Source organism: Oncorhynchus mykiss, chromosome 7, assembly GCF_013265735.2.
Source record: "Oncorhynchus mykiss isolate Arlee chromosome 7, USDA_OmykA_1.1, whole genome shotgun sequence".
In the NCBI taxonomy this organism is placed as follows: Eukaryota; Metazoa; Chordata; class Actinopteri; order Salmoniformes; family Salmonidae; genus Oncorhynchus; species Oncorhynchus mykiss.
The window spans coordinates 23,852,191-23,869,830 of NC_048571.1; the positions used below are offsets into that span (position 1 = coordinate 23,852,191).

Below are 17,640 nucleotides of genomic sequence, written 5' to 3' on the forward strand. Positions count from 1 at the left end.
GCAAATATCTAGAACCAGCATTGTCTCTCTTATTCAGCTGTAGTCCCTCTCGTGGAAGTTATCACGTTTCAATGTAATGTGCATGTGTCAAAGACAGCAGAAACAGAAGTATGTGATGTTGTCTTAACTGGGTAAATGTGTTCATTTGAAGGCATCGGTACACACAGAGGGCTGTGGAGCATCACCCGTCTATGGATGGATCCCATTAAAAGTGTTCCCTGGAAGGTCATGTCTCATATTACACACGGGACAGACATGGAGAGTTACAGTAAGACTGGCTTTGTTACACACAGAACAATCTCAGCTACCACAGCGGTACAGCCTGGTCCCTGCAGATAGCTAGCGGCTGCCAAGGTGGGCCACACCACCCACATTGCTCTAGTATCCCCCTCGGCACGGCACAAACACGGCAGAAAACACGGCACAAACAGGTCACAAACAGGTCACAAACAGGTCACAAACACGGCACAAACACGGCACAAACACGGCACAAACACGGCACAAACACGGCACAAACACGGCACAAACACGGCACAAACACGTCACAAACACGTCACAAACACGGCACAAACAAGGCACAAACACGGCACAAACACGTCACAAACACGTCACAAACACGGCACAAACAAGGCACAAACAAGGCACGAACACGGCACAAACACGGCACAAACAAGGCACAAACACGGCACAAACACGGCACAAACAAGGCACAAACACGGCAGAAAACACGGCACAAACACGGCACAAACACGGCACAAACACGGCACAAACACGGCACAGGGGCACTTCCCAACATTCTTCTCATTCTACTCAACTCCAGTCTTAACAGACACAACCAACTTATTTTTGAAATGGTTCAGTGCTGAATCAAGTCTCTGGCGTGAGAGGTCTCTGGGATTCACAAACCCTGGTTTTAATGAAGTAAAAACAACACCCACACAACCATCGCTAGCTTTTCCCGTGCAAATGTGGAGATGATTACAAGTGAGAAAAGCAGAGGGGGTCTGGCTTTCTATCAAATAAATCATGTTCCCCCCCCCCCCCCTTCCTCTTCTTCTTGTCCACACATATTTCTAGGTGATTAGTGACGATGTACGCTCACAACCACAACTAGGTCTCATTTCCAGTTGATACAAGATAGGTCAACAACAAAAAAAAAACTTACACCCTTAAATCAGAACCTGCTTGATATTGACAACCGGTCAAGCTTATCTCTTATCTCTCTACATGTAGGAAACACAGTATATTTTAGAAGAAAGATATACTGTAGATATTGCAGGTTAAGTGATGCAGGTGTCCACCTTGCAAACCCTCCACGAATGAATAATCTAGTGCTTAGTAGCCTACTCAAAGGCTTTCTGCATGTCCTGGCAGACAAAATATAGAATGAATTCCTTTACATAAATACAGTTTAACCACATGAAATGACATGCAAATGAAGTATGCATAATGTTATACCCAGTGAATAAGTTGGTACTACAGCCTCGAAACCTTCCTTTTAGAGTGAACAAAACACTTTCACAATACCATTTTTTGGTGGTTTTACGTAACAGCCTATGATTGAATAATCATTTCTCGGGGGTCTTTGATCTCATAAAGGGGAGGCAACTTTAAATGTTGTGCCCGATTTAAGGTTTCAAAGCAAAAGAACGACTGAGGACCGTTTTTGCGGCACGAGTCAAGTATCATTACACATCAAAAGTGCAGGCCTCACACTAAAGCTAATCATTAAATAAAGGAAAAAATACCTGATTATTGGGAGCCAAATACATATTATGAATCTCTCTTGCTCACAGAGCTGAGCGCTAGGAAATACATATTAGCCTTGGGGGATTATTGCTATGTTCACCAGCCTCACCACTTTCTGCATTACCAGCCAGGTTTGCTCCACTGACATCCATAGAAGATGTCTGAAATTAATTCCTTTGAGTACAATATTTGTATATACGCTTTACAAGCAGATGGCACTGTCCCTATCTCAACAACAAAAAGAGAGACACCGACTGACTTTACGAGAGAGGCGGTTCAGTTTAATAAAGTTACTTTTCCGGTCCGTCTCTGTCAAAAAGGACATCAATCTATTCAGCTATAACAACGTTAGTCCATAATTGGTCAGTGTTAGAGGTCCCCAGCTACACTTTATCATACGGAACAATGTGCTCTAAAGACTTGTTTTATTGAAGCATGTAGTCGCATTAGGTAGCCAATTCAACCTAACGAATTGGTGATGATTACGTGATATTATCAACACTGGCATATATGTCCATGGAATGAAATTAGACTCCCAAAAAGTGCTTTTATCTCAACAGTGTTTGTTATATTCTTTCCTTTTCCTTGAGATATTACACTATTTAATTACCGTTAAGATCATTAAGGAGTGATTTGAAGTATAATTTGCAGTTCGTGAACTGTTTAAAAAAATTACACTTAATATAATTAACTGCTGTCGTTAGGCCTAATCCCAGTAGGATAGGAGTGAATGCTTGCTTTAAGGAATTACATATATGTAAAATTGCAAACATTTCAAGGTTTGGGCTGCAAAGGTTTGGCTCCCTCAATGGCATAATTATCTATTTCCAGAGTGTGCAGTGTAGAAAAACAGTGTTAAGTCCATTGACTCAGGCGCTTATTCACCGTGCATAACCATATACCTACCATGTACTAACCTCGTAAATGAATTGCCAATGGCCTCTTCAGATCCAGCGCTAAACGTTGTACAGGGGGTTAGAGAGGCCATACGAACATCTGAGCTTCAATCATTCTAGCTATTAACAATACCCTGTTTACTATAATTCAGGTCTGCGTACAAATCATAGCTTGACATCAGGAAGGAGGGCAAGCAGACAATGAGTCTTGCAAGAGTTAAATGACTACATGAACCGTACTTTGAATTACATCGTCCTTTTTTTCTGTCTGGTGGTGAAGTATCTAATTAAAATAGAGATATTTTCCTGTCAAGAATAGTGGGGACCATGTTTAATTAAGTCAAGAGGACAGTAACATATTAGTGACATGAAAGTCTAGGCAGTCATCCACCATTCGCATGATGCCTTTCATAAAAAATGCATGTGCCCATCTCGAAAGGATCACCATAATTTGTGAAGGAGCATTGTGCACCATTGAAATGAATATCCCTGGTAAAGTTTTGTACAGAAAACCCTGAAGGAGATCGCTAGCTTTCAGAAACCTGGCTACTATAGCCTAATCACCCTGCATGGATACGGGATCATGTGGTTAACCGTTTCATTGATAATGTTAAAGAAGTGTCACTTTGTTTTGGCCAATAGTTTAATCAATCATCCCATCCTCCTATCCTATGGCACCGGAGATTATCATTGTCGTCGGACAAAACTGACCAGTAATTTAAATAGATATGATTACACCTACACCGGCATGCTGGGCCTAGCACGAATTAAAGTCCCCTAGAAATGTGTAATGAGTGATGTTCCCTGTACCCAGCTGAGGCCCTGCAGACACAGCCATGATCCAGCATTCTAATCACCCGTCAGCCAAAGCCGCTGTTGCTTCGCATTAGAATCTGTGTTTGTGCATATCAAAGATTCCACAAACGCGTTGGCAAAACACATAATCACTTTCCCCTCAGAGAGAGAGAGAGAGAGAGAGAGAGAGAGAGAGAGAGAGAGAGAGAGAGAGAGAGAGAGGGATGGATTTTTATAAAGGGGTGAAAGTATGGATAAACAGTGCAGACTGATTTGCAAGGAAAGAAAAACAAACAAAAAGAAAGGAAGCCTTGGTAGAGAAACTCCCTGAAAACTATCAATGTGTAACATTGCCTCAACAACAGTGTGCCTTCTCTATGTCGAGCAATGGTTTGCTATGGTATGAGAGTGCATTGACGGACTGGGGGAGCAGGGGTCCAACTCACCATATCCCAAGACCAACATATAGTCTAAATAGCTTACTTTCATACAACGCCTGCTTTTCCCACCATGCCTCCTTTCCATACCACGTCAACTATGCTGCCTGGGTGTGAACAAGGGCATCAAATAATACATGCAAAATAATAAAAGTCTATGCAGGGGCCTTTGCTCCACACAACGCCCAACCCCCTCCGATTTTGGAGAGCATTGTTGTCTTTGTGCCCTTTACAGCTCTCCTTCCTCCTCCCCACTCTGCATCTGCCGCATTCATCAGAGTAGGGAATGCAGGCAGGGCAGGCTTGGCCCTCTAGCACTCCCTCAACTGAGAGTGATGGTATTCAGTCTTGATCCTTCACCTTGGAAATCAATGCATGAGATAATGTTGAAATATGTCAGAATTGTATGCTATTGGTATATAATGTATTGTGGTCCATGCACACAACACATTTACAGTTGAATTTTCGGTCGGTGAAGTTGCCTGTGTTTACAGCCCTTTTGAATAAATCGAGTATTGTACATCATCGGTCAGAAATGCATGTGTGTCAGCATCTTTGTCGCAGATGGTGTAGTCTTTCATGATATGCAACACATTTAAAAAGTTGAGAACTCCTTGGCTTGCCACCATTCTCAGCAGTGCATTGGAGCACAAACTTCACGAGAGACTCTGCCCTTCAATGAGGATGTAGGTCTGGTTGGGTGATTTTTTAAAATTATTATTATCATCCTTTTTTTTTTGTCTGTTTGTGTCCCACCACTGGCACACTGGTGCACCACCTGCTCTGGGTCTCTTTCTGCTTGGGCCAGACTGAACAGCTAACAGCTGGCTGCTCTTCTGACACTCTGATTGGCTAATCCCTACTGGTCACTTGTGCTTCTCCTGCCTGCCTGCCTGTGAACTTTCTCTCTCCCAGTGCCAGGTCTGGGCCTTCTTCACAGGGGCCGTCCTTCATACGCCCTGAGAATGATATGGGCAGCATATGGGGATATGTAAATAATTTAACGAGGTCAAAAGTCTGAGCTCTCCCTCTCTACCTCTCTTACCCTGGATATATCCTGGATTCTACATCAACCTCCTCTTATTTTATTAATTTTTTGCTATGTGTTTACTAAATGTTTTGGAAATAAACTAAAGGTTTTGGAATTAAGTTGCATATCCTTTGTTCAGAGTTAATTCTACTGAAAATACCTTTTTTTTCAGTTCAGTGGTACACACTTCTATACACACTTCTATTTTATTTTCCTTTTCATCTGAGAACTTGGGAATGCCAAGGGACATAAAGTTTCCCTATATAATATGTCAGCGAGGTACAGTATGTGTTGAGCCAATGACAACATTATGTAACCATAGTAAGACTTGGGAGATATCAATGGAAGCAATTGCACACCCTGAAGGCAAAATCTACACTTAATGTCTGAGTCTATACCTAAAACCAGTGGTGAGTCATCAGAGTTCATATGTTCCAAACACACCACCAATCTGGCCAAAACATACGGCAATATGCCATTATTAAGAGTTACTGAAACAGCATGTTGTCATTAGGTGTTTTTTTTCCTCCCAAACATTCGACTAGCTTGGTTAAGTATTTTCAAATGAAGCTTTAAAAGGAAACTGTTCTTTACTTCAAAATGATTGACTGGGGGAGAAACAAATAACAGTACAACGTAATGATCTTAACGTAATGATCTTAACGTAATGATCTTAACGCAACAGAACAACCTCCTAACGTCATGATCTTCCTTTTTGTGGCTCCGAAGGGTACTAGAATGTGTCAAATGCTTTCTACCTGGAGTGTTCTATCCTCCTTGAAGGCGTCTTCTCCTTACCTCTGATCTCTGTGGAAGCGTCGCATTCTTAATCGTCCCAACAGTTAACAGTACGTGGTTCAATTCAATGGGCTAATCATTTAAGACCTCCCCTTTTATCTGTGAGACAGCGCCGAGCGATCAGATGGCATCAGGATCAATATGAAAATTGGAATATGCAAAGCATGCTCTGCGTTTGGCATTGCTCAACCTTTTCCCCCTTTCATCTCCTTAGCCTTTTGATGTTGCTTTGAATCTGCGTGTGCAGTGTGAGCGGTTAATAGCTGTAAGTATCTTCACGCGAATGTACTTTTACAGTAGCCGGCGTCCACTTTTCATTTCAGTGACTGAATTTGTTTCTTTGCTTTTTTTTCTCTCTCTTGGTCATGTGACTGTCATTAAACAACCATTAAGTCTGTTGAATGTTATAAAAGTATTGAAAATAAATATTAAAAAACAATGAATTATTGTGTGACTCAGTGTGTTGAAAGTTGGATTCATACGAGGCAAACTCCCAATTTTGGGGGAATGTGGGTCTTTTACTTTCAGACAACTCCTTTTCTGAGTGACAGGTGTAGTTATGTGGCACTGCTACAAAAGCACGAGAAAAAAAAGTTGAACATAAGGCATTTGTGTTCTGTAATTTGGCTACTTTTATTCGAGCATGGTCATTTCCAAGAGAAATTACAAATGAAAAATTCAATAATACTTTTACAAAGACATTTCAGGAAAGATTTTCTTCAGTCATGGTATCATACATTGTATCTTAACAGTCCCTCTTCATTTTTTTAGCAAAAAAAAAAACTAAAAAAAGATGAAGAAAGTGGAATTTTTTTAGTTAAAAATACAGTGTTTTCACAATATTGTATAAAAGTTCCCAAATTTGGTATTTCCAGTAATTGGAAAATAAAGGAAATAAAACAAAATAATATAGTTGAAAATTTGCATTTCACAATTAATGTTTCAAAACACAATAAATGCTCTCTTTACGTAAAATTTGCCCCAATGATCAACGCCAAGTTCATTTTTACTAAAATATATCTATATATTGAAGAACTATAATACTGTACACTACAGTATGAAATAAATAAAATTAGGAAATATAAAATGGGCCACATAAATAAAATGTTATTCAACCTACAAACAAAATGAATGCAATTTTGTTGTTTCAAAAAATTGTTTGGTGTAATACTGACAAAAGTTAATGAAATAAACCTGAAAATTGCACAGACATATGTAAACTAAGGAGCTGCTGCCTAGTGTCCTAATACTGACATGGGTGCTTGAAAGAGCAAGGTGAGCTATCTCTTAATACCGAAGCTGGTGAAGAGGTAACATGTGTCACCCTCCTTTCACACAATACAAGGATGGCACTTGCAGAAACACACAGATTAAAAGGTTTGCATATAAGGCTTTTTCTTATCAAAAACACCTTACAAAGGCTTTCTCCTTCATTGTTCACACGATCCTTCCATCTACTGTACTGTGCTGCCAAACTGTTTCCCCTTCCATTTCAAGGTCTCTTTAAGACTTCAGTATCTTAAAAATCAAACAGATAATATCTGTTAAGTTCCTTCACAGAGAAATTCTGAGGCCTAAAACTGTGTGGCTAGCTGGCCTGACGACAGGGCAAAAACAATAGACAACACATTAAGTGAAAGATAAGTAATACAACCGATGGACTGTAGCGTGGAGACTACTGCTTTTTTCAACACTGTATAAATATATACATAGGCAATACTTTTTTATTATTTTTGTAGTGATTATAGAAGCGAAGTGCAATTTGTACAAGTCACTAGTTTGTGCTATAAAGACTATGGGACACAGAGATTTTAGGATGTTAGCACCACACATATTTGTAGGCCTTAATACTGTACAATTTTTTAAAAATGGATTCATTTATTCATTTTTCATTTTTGCATAATGCAGCCTCTTCTTACACAATCCCCCCAACCCCCCCCCCCCCCCCCCCCCCCCCCCGCCCCACCCCAAAAATCAAACTTCAAATCAATGTCTCCTCGGGCAGACATATACAACCACCACCCCTTGAGTCCTTCAATACAAAGCTTCCTAGAAGCTTCAGGCACGTGCATGTACAGCTTCAACACAGCAGCGTTTAAAACCAAGCAGGTAACAATACTGAACAGAAAAGTAAGATGGGAAGCTTTTTAAATGCAGTAGTTTTATTACATGCCGTCCTCCATGTTGTCCTCGTGATCCGATTTGGTTTCTGTTTTGCCGTCAAAAGAACTATCGTCCATCGAGTGCTCGCCGTTCTCCTCCTCATCCCTCAACGTGTCTGGATCTGTGTCCATGCTCTTGTTCTCGCTCTCCTCTTCCTCCTCCTCAAAATCCTCTTCCCTACGTCCTATTTTCGCGTACGTTCCTTCAACTTCCTTTTGGCGATCTCTCATGCCTCCGTTCATCCCGCCCTCCCTCAGAATGCCCTCGCGGTCCTCCAGGTCGGGGTAGCCCTGAGGAGTCATGCCCTGTAAGTAGGCCCGGCTCAACAGTAGCTCTGTGGGCTCTAGGTGGCCCTTCTCCCGGGCCTCTCTCTCGGCCGCCTCCCTCTCCTCGGCCTCCCTCTTGCAGTAAGAGTAGCGGTGGTTCATGTGCTGGGAGTAGGAGCCCGAGTGAGAGAAGCGCTTCCCACACTTGTCGCACTGGTACGGTTTCTCGCCCGAGTGCAGTCGTGAATGTTCTATAAGGTGATGCTTGTGTTTGAATGCCTTCTTGCAGATTTGACACTGGTGTGGCCGTTTACCTGAGGAGACACAAAAGGGAGAGGAAAGCAGACATGAGTTTCCCAGCTCGCTACTTTGTTACTACATTTCACTCAATTATAAACATCAAGAGGAGAACAAACACAAACTAAAAGTACATTCAGATGATTCGAATGGTACGAAGCAACTTGAACTATCATTATAATTTCCATGCTAGCTGTGTCGTAACTTATTTGTTTATTCCAAATGAGGGGATAAACAGCTTAAATAAACCACAGGGTCTGTCATGTGTTTACATTATGAAATTCCCTCCTATCGCTAAAGCATGGAGGAACAGAATCACAAACACTTCTTTTTCGGCGTAAGTGCCACACTGATGGATGCAAAATAAATAAACCACCGCAAACTAAACAAACAGAAAGCTGTGACAAATAAGTCAACAAATAGGAGATGAAAATTGAACAAGAGACTCCTATGGCTACCCTGATAATCTCAGAAGAATAATTGTAGTTTCTAGACGCCTCTGTCCCTCAATTATATTGGGACTCATCTCTACTCACCATGTAAGATGGGATACCCTGAATGCCAAAGTGTGAGACGAGAAACTCGAGTCGCCCTACATTGATGGAGTGTCATTTCATTACATCATGCTACCAAATGATCTGGCTAAATAAAAACTCCCCCAGCAGCCAGCAATGGTGGCTGGTCATGGTGTATATCATGGGGTGGGGAGTCGGGGACAGTTGCACCCCTTTTTAAATTTACTACACCTCAGCAAATCCGGAAATATAACAGTCTATCTGACACAAATCGTAAGACAGAGTTTCTCCTTTGGCATTTCAATCAGCTCGTGACGCCACTTGTGCCGCCAAAACACATCTGGCCAATTCCTAGCCACAAACAGCCGTGGAATGCCTTTGACACTTTCCATAACTGCCGTTCTTGCAACACACACCTAATACCACAACCAGATCAACTGCAGGCTACATCAAGCACGTTCTGCTGCGTGCATGCACAGAGTCATGTGTGTGAGGAACGACGCAACTTTTAGTGAAAGAGTTTCATTGTGGGAAGTGAAATTATTATTTTATTTTTTTTAAATAAAAAAAAAATGGCATGAACACACAAATGTTCAGTGGGTTAAACCGATCGATCACTGATTAGGGTGATAAGTCAACAAAGGACCGTTTAGGTCAAGTGATACCGTCAGCAGTCTGTCTCTGTCTCTTCACTAGTTATACGTGGGTGCGCCCGAGTGTGTTTTGCACATCATAATAGGGTTCATAAAGTAGCACGTGATGGATATAATTAGGAACGGCCAAGGGTGACATTTACTTCAGACAGTGCCCTCATGCATTATGCAAAGCAATGACACAACATTTAGTTCGGGAACTTTCTATCCCATTTTGATTGAAGTATTTGCGCTCATACACGCAGAGAAAAGGTATTTCTGGCATAACCTCGATAACGTAACGTCTTTGCGCGACATATTTGAGCGAGTACATCTCCTCGCCCCTGTCAATGAAGAAACAAGTTAGGTCTCGATTTTACACACAACTGAAAAAAAATAAGAAGAGCAAAGCGAGAAAGAAGTGGGGAATGAACCAAAATGAAACAATTGAAAGGGTTTAGTCACACAACACATTAGAAATGAAAGCAACGGGGTAAAATAAGTGTTCCGGAACAGTATATACCTGTGTGTTCATATTTGTGTCTTAGGAGGGAACTGCTCTTCTGGAATGTTTTGTCGCACAAGTCACACGCGTACATACCACTTTCTGTCTTCTTAATCTTCTTCCGGGACAGACAGGAGTCTGAATCGGTCATGTCATCCAGTCCTGACATGTAATCGGCTGTTCCGTCGAGCAGCTCCCCCTAGAAAAGGACACGTTGATCAATCCACACATGTCAACTAAACACAGGTACCGTGCCTCCTGATGTTTGCCTGCATGAAAGACAGAGTGGAACTTCCTGTTTGGCCTAGTTGCAAACACCATTACAGACCTCAGGTGTAAATGAGCAAATAAATATATAAAAAACGGGCTACATTGTAATGGTTGAGAATCAACCCTGAATGTTTTTTTTGTGTGTTTTTTTTACTCAATCTCCATATATTTGAATCCACATCAGTTTAATTTTATACATGAAAGAGTTTTAATTCTATACGCATCTGTTCTTTATAAGGGATAATGAAAACCGAAAGGCATAGACTTAAATTAATTGGGGGAAAGTATTATTACATTAGGAGAGGTCATAATAATAAGAGAAAGCCCTTTGCGGGGCCATATTGTCATATTCTTCTCATTTCCAACTCATAATGATTAAATCAAGAGGTGTTCTAAATGACCAATATGGAGACGCACCACTGTTCTCATTAAGAAGTGCTCGCTCTGGTCTGACAATGATTTTGTCTTTCTTTACACTGTTTTTTAAAGAACAGAGCTACTATCATCCCGCCATCAATTTGAGCTAAATGCCCGTAGCTGTATTAAAAAAAAAAAAATCTAATCTAATTTAATAACTTAGAATAGGAAACATTATTAATACTTTTTTTTGTTATCAAAATGGTTCCCTCCATGTTAAACAGCCTTCAGCATTCAGTGGGAATGAACATGGAGCCTGTGCATTATTAACCTGCATGTAGAAACTCATTTTGGCTTTAGAGTGCTAATGTCTTTCAAATAAAATACAAGAAAGTGGCAGAGAATTGGAGTCGGAGTCAGATCCTCTGTGCTGTGTGCAGCTCCAGGGCTTACCCTTTTACTATTGCACAGATCATGTACACGGTTTCCCACACACAATTCACAACACACAACACCTAAGGAGAAAAAAACTAAATAAACTAGGCTGAGACAGATTGATTTTAAAGGGTACGTAGTCTAGGTTTTACTCTGGAATAGACTACACTGAACAGCTGGAGACATGATGCTGCCTGCACTCTGCGGTAAGGACAATTCACGGTGGAGTCTGGCAACAACTGAATCCCCCACATCATAACCTCTTCTCAAACAGCAATTACATGCTGATATCGCTAATGACGCCTGCTTGGAGAACTGAACGACTCCAGGCGCGTTTGACAGCTGGTTATCTACCTGACTGTGTTTTCTCCCTGGTTCAACATGCTGCAGGTGAGCATTTGAGCTCAATAGAGTACCTTTTAATTAGTGGCACAATGAGCAGATCATTTTAGAGAATTTGAGAGGAGGGGGGGGGGGTAGAGACGGAGGGAGAGAGAGAGGGAGAGAGAGAGAAACGGGTTAAATATGGAGAGAGAGAGATGGGGGGTGGAGGGGGAGAGAGAGGGGGAGAGAGAGAAAGGGGTTAAATATGGAGAGAGAGAGGGAGAGAGAGAGATAGAAAGAGAGAGAGAAAGGGATTAAAGATGGGGAGAGAGAGGGAGAGAGAGAGAGAGAGAAAAGGGTTAAAGATGGGGAGAGAGACGGAGAGAGAGAGAGAAAGGGTTAAAGATGGGGAGAGAGAGGGAGAGAGAGAGAGAAAGGGTTAAAGATGGGGAGAGAGAGGGAGAGAGAGAGAGAGAGAGAGAGAGAGAAAGGGGTTAAAGATGGGGAGAAAGAGGGAGAGAGAGAGAGAGAAAGGGGTTAAAGATGGGGAGAGAGAGGGAGAGAGAGAGAGAGAGAGAGAGAGAGAGAGAGAGAGAGAGAGAGAGAGAGAGGGGATAAACCGGAGGCTTAAAAACTAAACCACAAGTGGCTTATCTATTTACCTGGAAACCAGGCTTTCGCTGGTATTTTCTCCTCTGCTGCTGCTGCATCTCAGCAAAGGTAGCTGCTCCTGTTGCATAAGTGTAGGCCATGTGTGGTAGGAAGCTCATCTGATCCAGCCCTGGGTACGGCCTCAGCCCAGGCATGCTGGCCTGCATCGGCGACATGAAGGTGGCAGGTGGGAACGCAGTCTGTTGCGGAAGCGACGTGTACATAGGTTTGGCACCGAAGGGGTTCATCCCGAACAAGGGGCTGGTACTTTTGTTGAAGTCTCCATTGAGGTGGTTCTGGCCTCTGCCTTCAAACTCCTTCTTGAGATAGGCCAGGTTAAGTGGCTCTTCGAAGTGTTCTCGTGGGGAGGGAACACTGGAGTGGTCATGGTGGTTAATACCATTTAGTTTAGGTCTGCTCTTCACGGTCATGGCGTGTTTGGGCTCCTTCATGAGCTTTGGCAGTGACAGGTCCAGTGGTTGTTCAGACAGGTTCATGTTGAGGTTCAGGTCCTCAGACATCAGGCTGTTTGGAGTATAAGAGCTACTCTGGGAGTTTTTGGAAGATGTGGAGGAAAGGTTCAAAGGAGAGGGTGTGCTGCTCCTTGAGAGGTGGTCCATTTTGGAGTGGTCACCCATGTGTTTGGTGTGTCCACTGAACGTGTTGGCTTTCATGAGTCTGAGTTGGTTCTCACAGTTGTTGACGTTGTTATGGAGCTCTGCCATGGAGGGGGACATGATATGGTGGTCACGGTTGCGGTCACGGTCATTACACTTGATCAGGGACACTGGGGATCTAGCTGCCATTGAGTCTTTAGTGGGAGTGTGGCTGTGGTTGTTTGCGGCTAATACCATATCTGCATGGTTGTTCCTTCGTTGTTCTAGTGGTGGAGTTCTTGGGGTGCCGTACTGGAAGACTTTCCTCTGTTCGAACCACTCTTTGACGAATTCCTGAGGAAGGCCGACCGCTATGGAGATCTTCAGTAGTTCCTCTGAATTGGGCTCCATGTTCATAGCGAAGTAGGCCTTGAGCACTGACATGTGGTCCTTGTACGGGTTGATGGGGCTTTTCTCAGACAGAATGGACGAGAGCAGGAGGGCATGCTTCTCCGTAAACATCCCCTGTTTTGTGGGCATAAGGTTCTCGCTAGTCTGGAGAACAGTCTTGATCTCCTCATTCATTTTACACAGGTAACGTTCATGCTGATGCAAGGGAATTGGACCTGGGAAGGCTTCTTTGCAGTATTGGCAAGAAAAGGGTGTAAACATAATGTTGTTCTCATGCATCTTATCCTCTGTACCTAAATCTAGCATGTGGTTGGATTTCTCACGTTTGATAGTGCTAATTTGCCTCTTTGAGTCCGTGGTCAAGCTCTGGAGACAAGCTTTGGCTTCGTTCACTTTTTCTAATGTGTAGTCGATGATGCTTTTAGTAGCACCGTTATGGCTGACGACTGGCAGACCAACCTGGTGAACCCCCTGTGACGTCAGTCCCTGTTTCTGCTCCTCGATCTGGTTCCCGAGCTCCTTCATGTAAGCCTTGAGCCTGGAGATCTCCTCCGGTTTGCAGTCCATCTTCTGCCTGCACACAGTGTTGTCCACGATCTGGAGCACCTTTTGGACCTCGCTCAGGTTGTTGCTCAGGGACGGGTAACCAAGGAGCTGTTGTTCGATCCCTACCCCCAGGTGCTGCATGGGGCTCTGGGCTGAGCAGTGGATCCCTAGCGGGCTGCTATTTCCCCCCATCCCTCCGTTCATGAAGGGCCCAGGCGCGCCGAAGCCATGGGAGGCCATCATGAGTTTGTAGTCGTTGAAGTCGAGTGGTTCTGTTTTGATGTTCAGGTGGTGGTTGTTCTGGTCCTGGTGGTGGCCCAGGGGCTTGCCGTTTCCGTTCCCGTTCTCTAGCTTGTGTCTCAGCTGGGTGATGGCGGTGTTAGTGGGGGAGGACGAGGCTGATGTAGGGGAAGAGCCTGTCTTCATGTTGTTGCGCATCCTCCCGTTGACTGCTATAAGGCCGATGCACTTCTTGCTGCTGATGTGTGAGCTGTAGGAGCCTGAGTGGGAGAAGCGCTTCTTGCAGTTTGGGCATTCGTATGGCTTCTCACCTGAAAAGAGACAACGTATACTTTTAAAAAACATCTGCCATGAACACATTTGGAATGGCATAATGAACTCACGTATTCTCAATTATTAAATACAAGTGGGCTAAGGGAAAATGTATCAACAATGAACACCTTTAATGAATGCCAAACTAAAGTGTTAACACTGAACTGCTCAATTGTGAGATTGGCAGATAGAAGGAAACAAAGTAGCTCAAGTCATCCATTGGAACAGTGGGAGAGAGAAAAGAAAAAGGCAATCGATTTTTGCACACCCTGTGCGAAGTTCACCACAGTCTTAAATCAAGGTTATGCATATTCTAAGAGGAGTGCACAGGCCCCCTTGCTACCCACCACTGTGAATCCGCAGGTGTTCCTTCAGATGGTGCTTGTATTTGAAGGCCTTGCCACATTCTGTGCATTTGAACTTGCGGTTGCCAGCCCCCTGGTTCAGCAGTTGGTGCTATAGAGAAAAGAAGCAGGTATTGACATGAGTTCTGCTAACAACATTACAGGGGGAAAAGAGTTCACTAAATAATCACAATCAGCCCTCGGTGCAATCGACCGACAAGCCAAATGTCTCGCGTTGCTACACAGCCCATCTTGCCTCTTTCTACTTCCAACTCCAACGAGAGAGTACAAGAGTGGCGCTGATAACAGAGGGAATCACATACCTTTTCATTTCCTGACTCTCGAGCCCAGGAAGCATGCCTTTAGAATTTGGCAGCCAATAAAATAAAATAAATGAAAGGGGCTCTTTAAAAAAATATATATATAGTTTCCCCCTCATTAGAGACAAGAGATCTGATCTACTTTTATTCATTTGGGGGTAATCACTCAAAAGATATTCTGACTATTTCACAAGAAGTCCTTCCCTGTATTTCACATACCTACGTACAACAGTTACAGTTTACATGAAGAAAGAACACATTTCCATAAATGTTGAAATGTCTTAATTGGAACAGATTTCCACTAATCATTTGAATCCTCAAACGTCTCTTTAATAATCTTAGACTATGCTGGATAGGATGGGCCTAGGCCTTGATTCTCTGTTCAAAGGTAAACATCAGTTGCGGCCCCTCAAATTTGCAATTCAAACAGGGGGAGGCCTCTGCCTGTTTCAAAATCCAAATATAATAGTAATAACAACAACAATAACAGCGCACGTGTAAACGGGGGGGGGGGGGGGGGGCACACAGCAGGCGTGCACAATTAATTCTGAGTGGGAGGTGAACACGTTAAATGCTTAGGCAATACAAAAGATCTCTCAGCAGCACTCGCTACGCGGGCAGGCGTAGCAGAAAGATGCAGCCAGCGTCCTGATCCAGCCTGACAACTGCTGGGGTGTGCTGACTCTACCCACATTCCTGGGGAGACAGATGGCGTAAGGGAGGACACAGGGAGGATTGTTCAAACGGCAGCAACCTTCAAAGATCGAGCAGGAGTGGGTCTGTCTGTCGGTGGGGCCGCCAAGCGCCAGTCAGGGACCCCACCGCTCGTACGTTGCTGAGTTGCATAAACAAACGGCAACAGCTGCTTTGGCTCCCCCTGCTTCCCTCTGAGGACCGCAGTAAACTTTAGTTGTGCCAATAAGATACAATCATTCTCTAATCCTAATTGTCAATGGCACCAACACCAGCAAATGTGAATTTTTGGAAGAGGGGGACTTGCTATCCTACATGACTCAGGGAAGGTTAGGGATGGGATGGGATGTTGGATGTTGTTGTCGGGGCGCATGGGCTGGGTATTCAAATATTATTGGCTCGTATTAATGACATGTTTTCTCTTGATTGGTTAATTGGATAAGGAGAGTTCTAGGTTATTTTAGAATTTTGTGTGGTGTTTATGGCGAGGGCATCTTTTCCTAGGTAGAGACAGCTCTCACGGGACATGGGATTGGGACTTGCCTGTAAGCGATGACACAATGATTCACTAACTTCACAACACATTTGATCTTTCTTTCTTCTTTCTTTTGTACCCCAAGAGGACTTAAATTGTCACTGCCGGTTTTGTTCAGATTCACTTATTTTTAAACATGGTTGGCAAGCAAATGTAACATCTATGAATAGAAGGTGTTTTTTTTTCCACACAGGGAGTTGGATTTGATGCATGGAAATTGCCAACAAATTCCCAGGTTAGTTTATATTTAAAAAAAAGCACATTGAGAGTGAGTGAGACTCAATAATAAGTGCACTTGTTGATTCTGTTTACACAATGTAAGGAAATGGTGGAATGTATGACATAGTACTGCATAAAGGAAATGCTTGACTTTAAAGAACATAAAATCTACTAGTTGAAGTGAAATTAAGGAGCAGATAAAATGTCTAAATTGGAAATTAACATAATCATTCGATCGTGAACATAAGACGGCAAAATCATATCAGACGGGGCCATCAAAAAACCATTTAGGGCCTCAATTAAAGTTATTACCATTAAAAGATCTGCATCTTCAAAATGTCATGAAAAATTAATAACGACTGCCAATCAAAATTATATCATTTCCTCCAAGGGATCATAGCACATTAGAAATGAAGTGATAGGGGCATATGATCCTGGAAGTGATTGAAAACAGCAACCAAAAAAAAAAAAAAACGAGGGCATATGATCCTCACCTGATCTCTGCCGGGCTTGTGCGTGGCCATATGTCGCTCAAGCTGAGTGCGGTAAGCAAACGTGTAGTTACACAGGGGGCAGGCGAAGTTCTCCTCGTTCTTCTCGTGGCGGTACTTGATGTGCTCCTTGAGCGATGTCAAGCGCTTGTAACCCCGGTCGCAGTAGGGGCAGGTCAACAGTTGGGCGAAAGCATCTGGAGTTCCAGGTGGCAGGTCTGGGTTGGGGAGACGGGGAGACGGGGGGGAGAGAGAGAAAGCGGTCCAAAAGGTCAGTAAATCAATGGCAGCTAATGGGCGTACTGCCCGGAATGGTATGGGAGGTATCACTGCAATCTGCTCTACAGAGTGCCATCGTCTCAGGCTGGCATCCATGCCCTGACACACACATACACACACACACGCACGCACACACACCCACGCACACACACACACACACACACACACACACACAGACTCTGCCCCTCCTTTTTTTATATCACATACTAAGACACCTTAAAATTCCCGCGTACTAAATTGAATGAGCTTTTAATTGACCGATACACTTCCGAATGTGTTGCATAACATACTTTTATCTTAGTTAAGTAATTGTGTTTTTTCTTTGACTTTTGATTTAAGACACAAACTGAACATGATATCTGATCTTACACTGATATTTGACAAATGTCAGTCGGAAATGAAGCACCTTGACCTGGTTTTTAAGAACACTACCTTACCCACCCTCCCCCCCTCGTCCTTCCTTGCTCCCCTTAAACCATAGTCCCCTCGCCTAATTGCTTTTAAGTGGCTTATTTAATACCATCCCCCCCCCAC

At 43.2% G+C, this 17,640-nt stretch overlaps 1 protein-coding gene across 5 annotated transcripts in view; it reads right to left on the reverse strand.

Moving 5' to 3' along the window:
• Positions 1 to 6,317: 6,317 nt before the first annotated feature.
• The window catches only part of LOC110527541 (zinc finger E-box-binding homeobox 2), a 75,503-nt gene continuing 64,180 nt past the window's right edge, over positions 6,318 to 17,640 (reverse strand). For 3 of the 5 annotated variants that reach the window (XM_036983023.1, XM_036983022.1, XM_036983021.1), the window contains 5 exons: positions 16,831 to 17,045; positions 14,573 to 14,681; positions 12,132 to 14,224; positions 10,102 to 10,282; positions 6,318 to 8,448 (listed from right to left, as the gene is read on the reverse strand). In XM_036983023.1, coding sequence (XP_036838918.1) covers positions 7,871 to 8,448; positions 10,102 to 10,282; positions 12,132 to 14,224; positions 14,573 to 14,681; positions 16,831 to 17,045 — 3,176 coding nt within the window. In that variant the 3' untranslated portion in view covers positions 6,318 to 7,870. The remainder of the gene's footprint in view (positions 8,449 to 10,101; positions 10,283 to 12,131; positions 14,225 to 14,572; positions 14,682 to 16,830; positions 17,046 to 17,640) is intronic. The other 2 variants (XM_036983025.1, XM_036983024.1) reach the window with 1 other exon arrangement.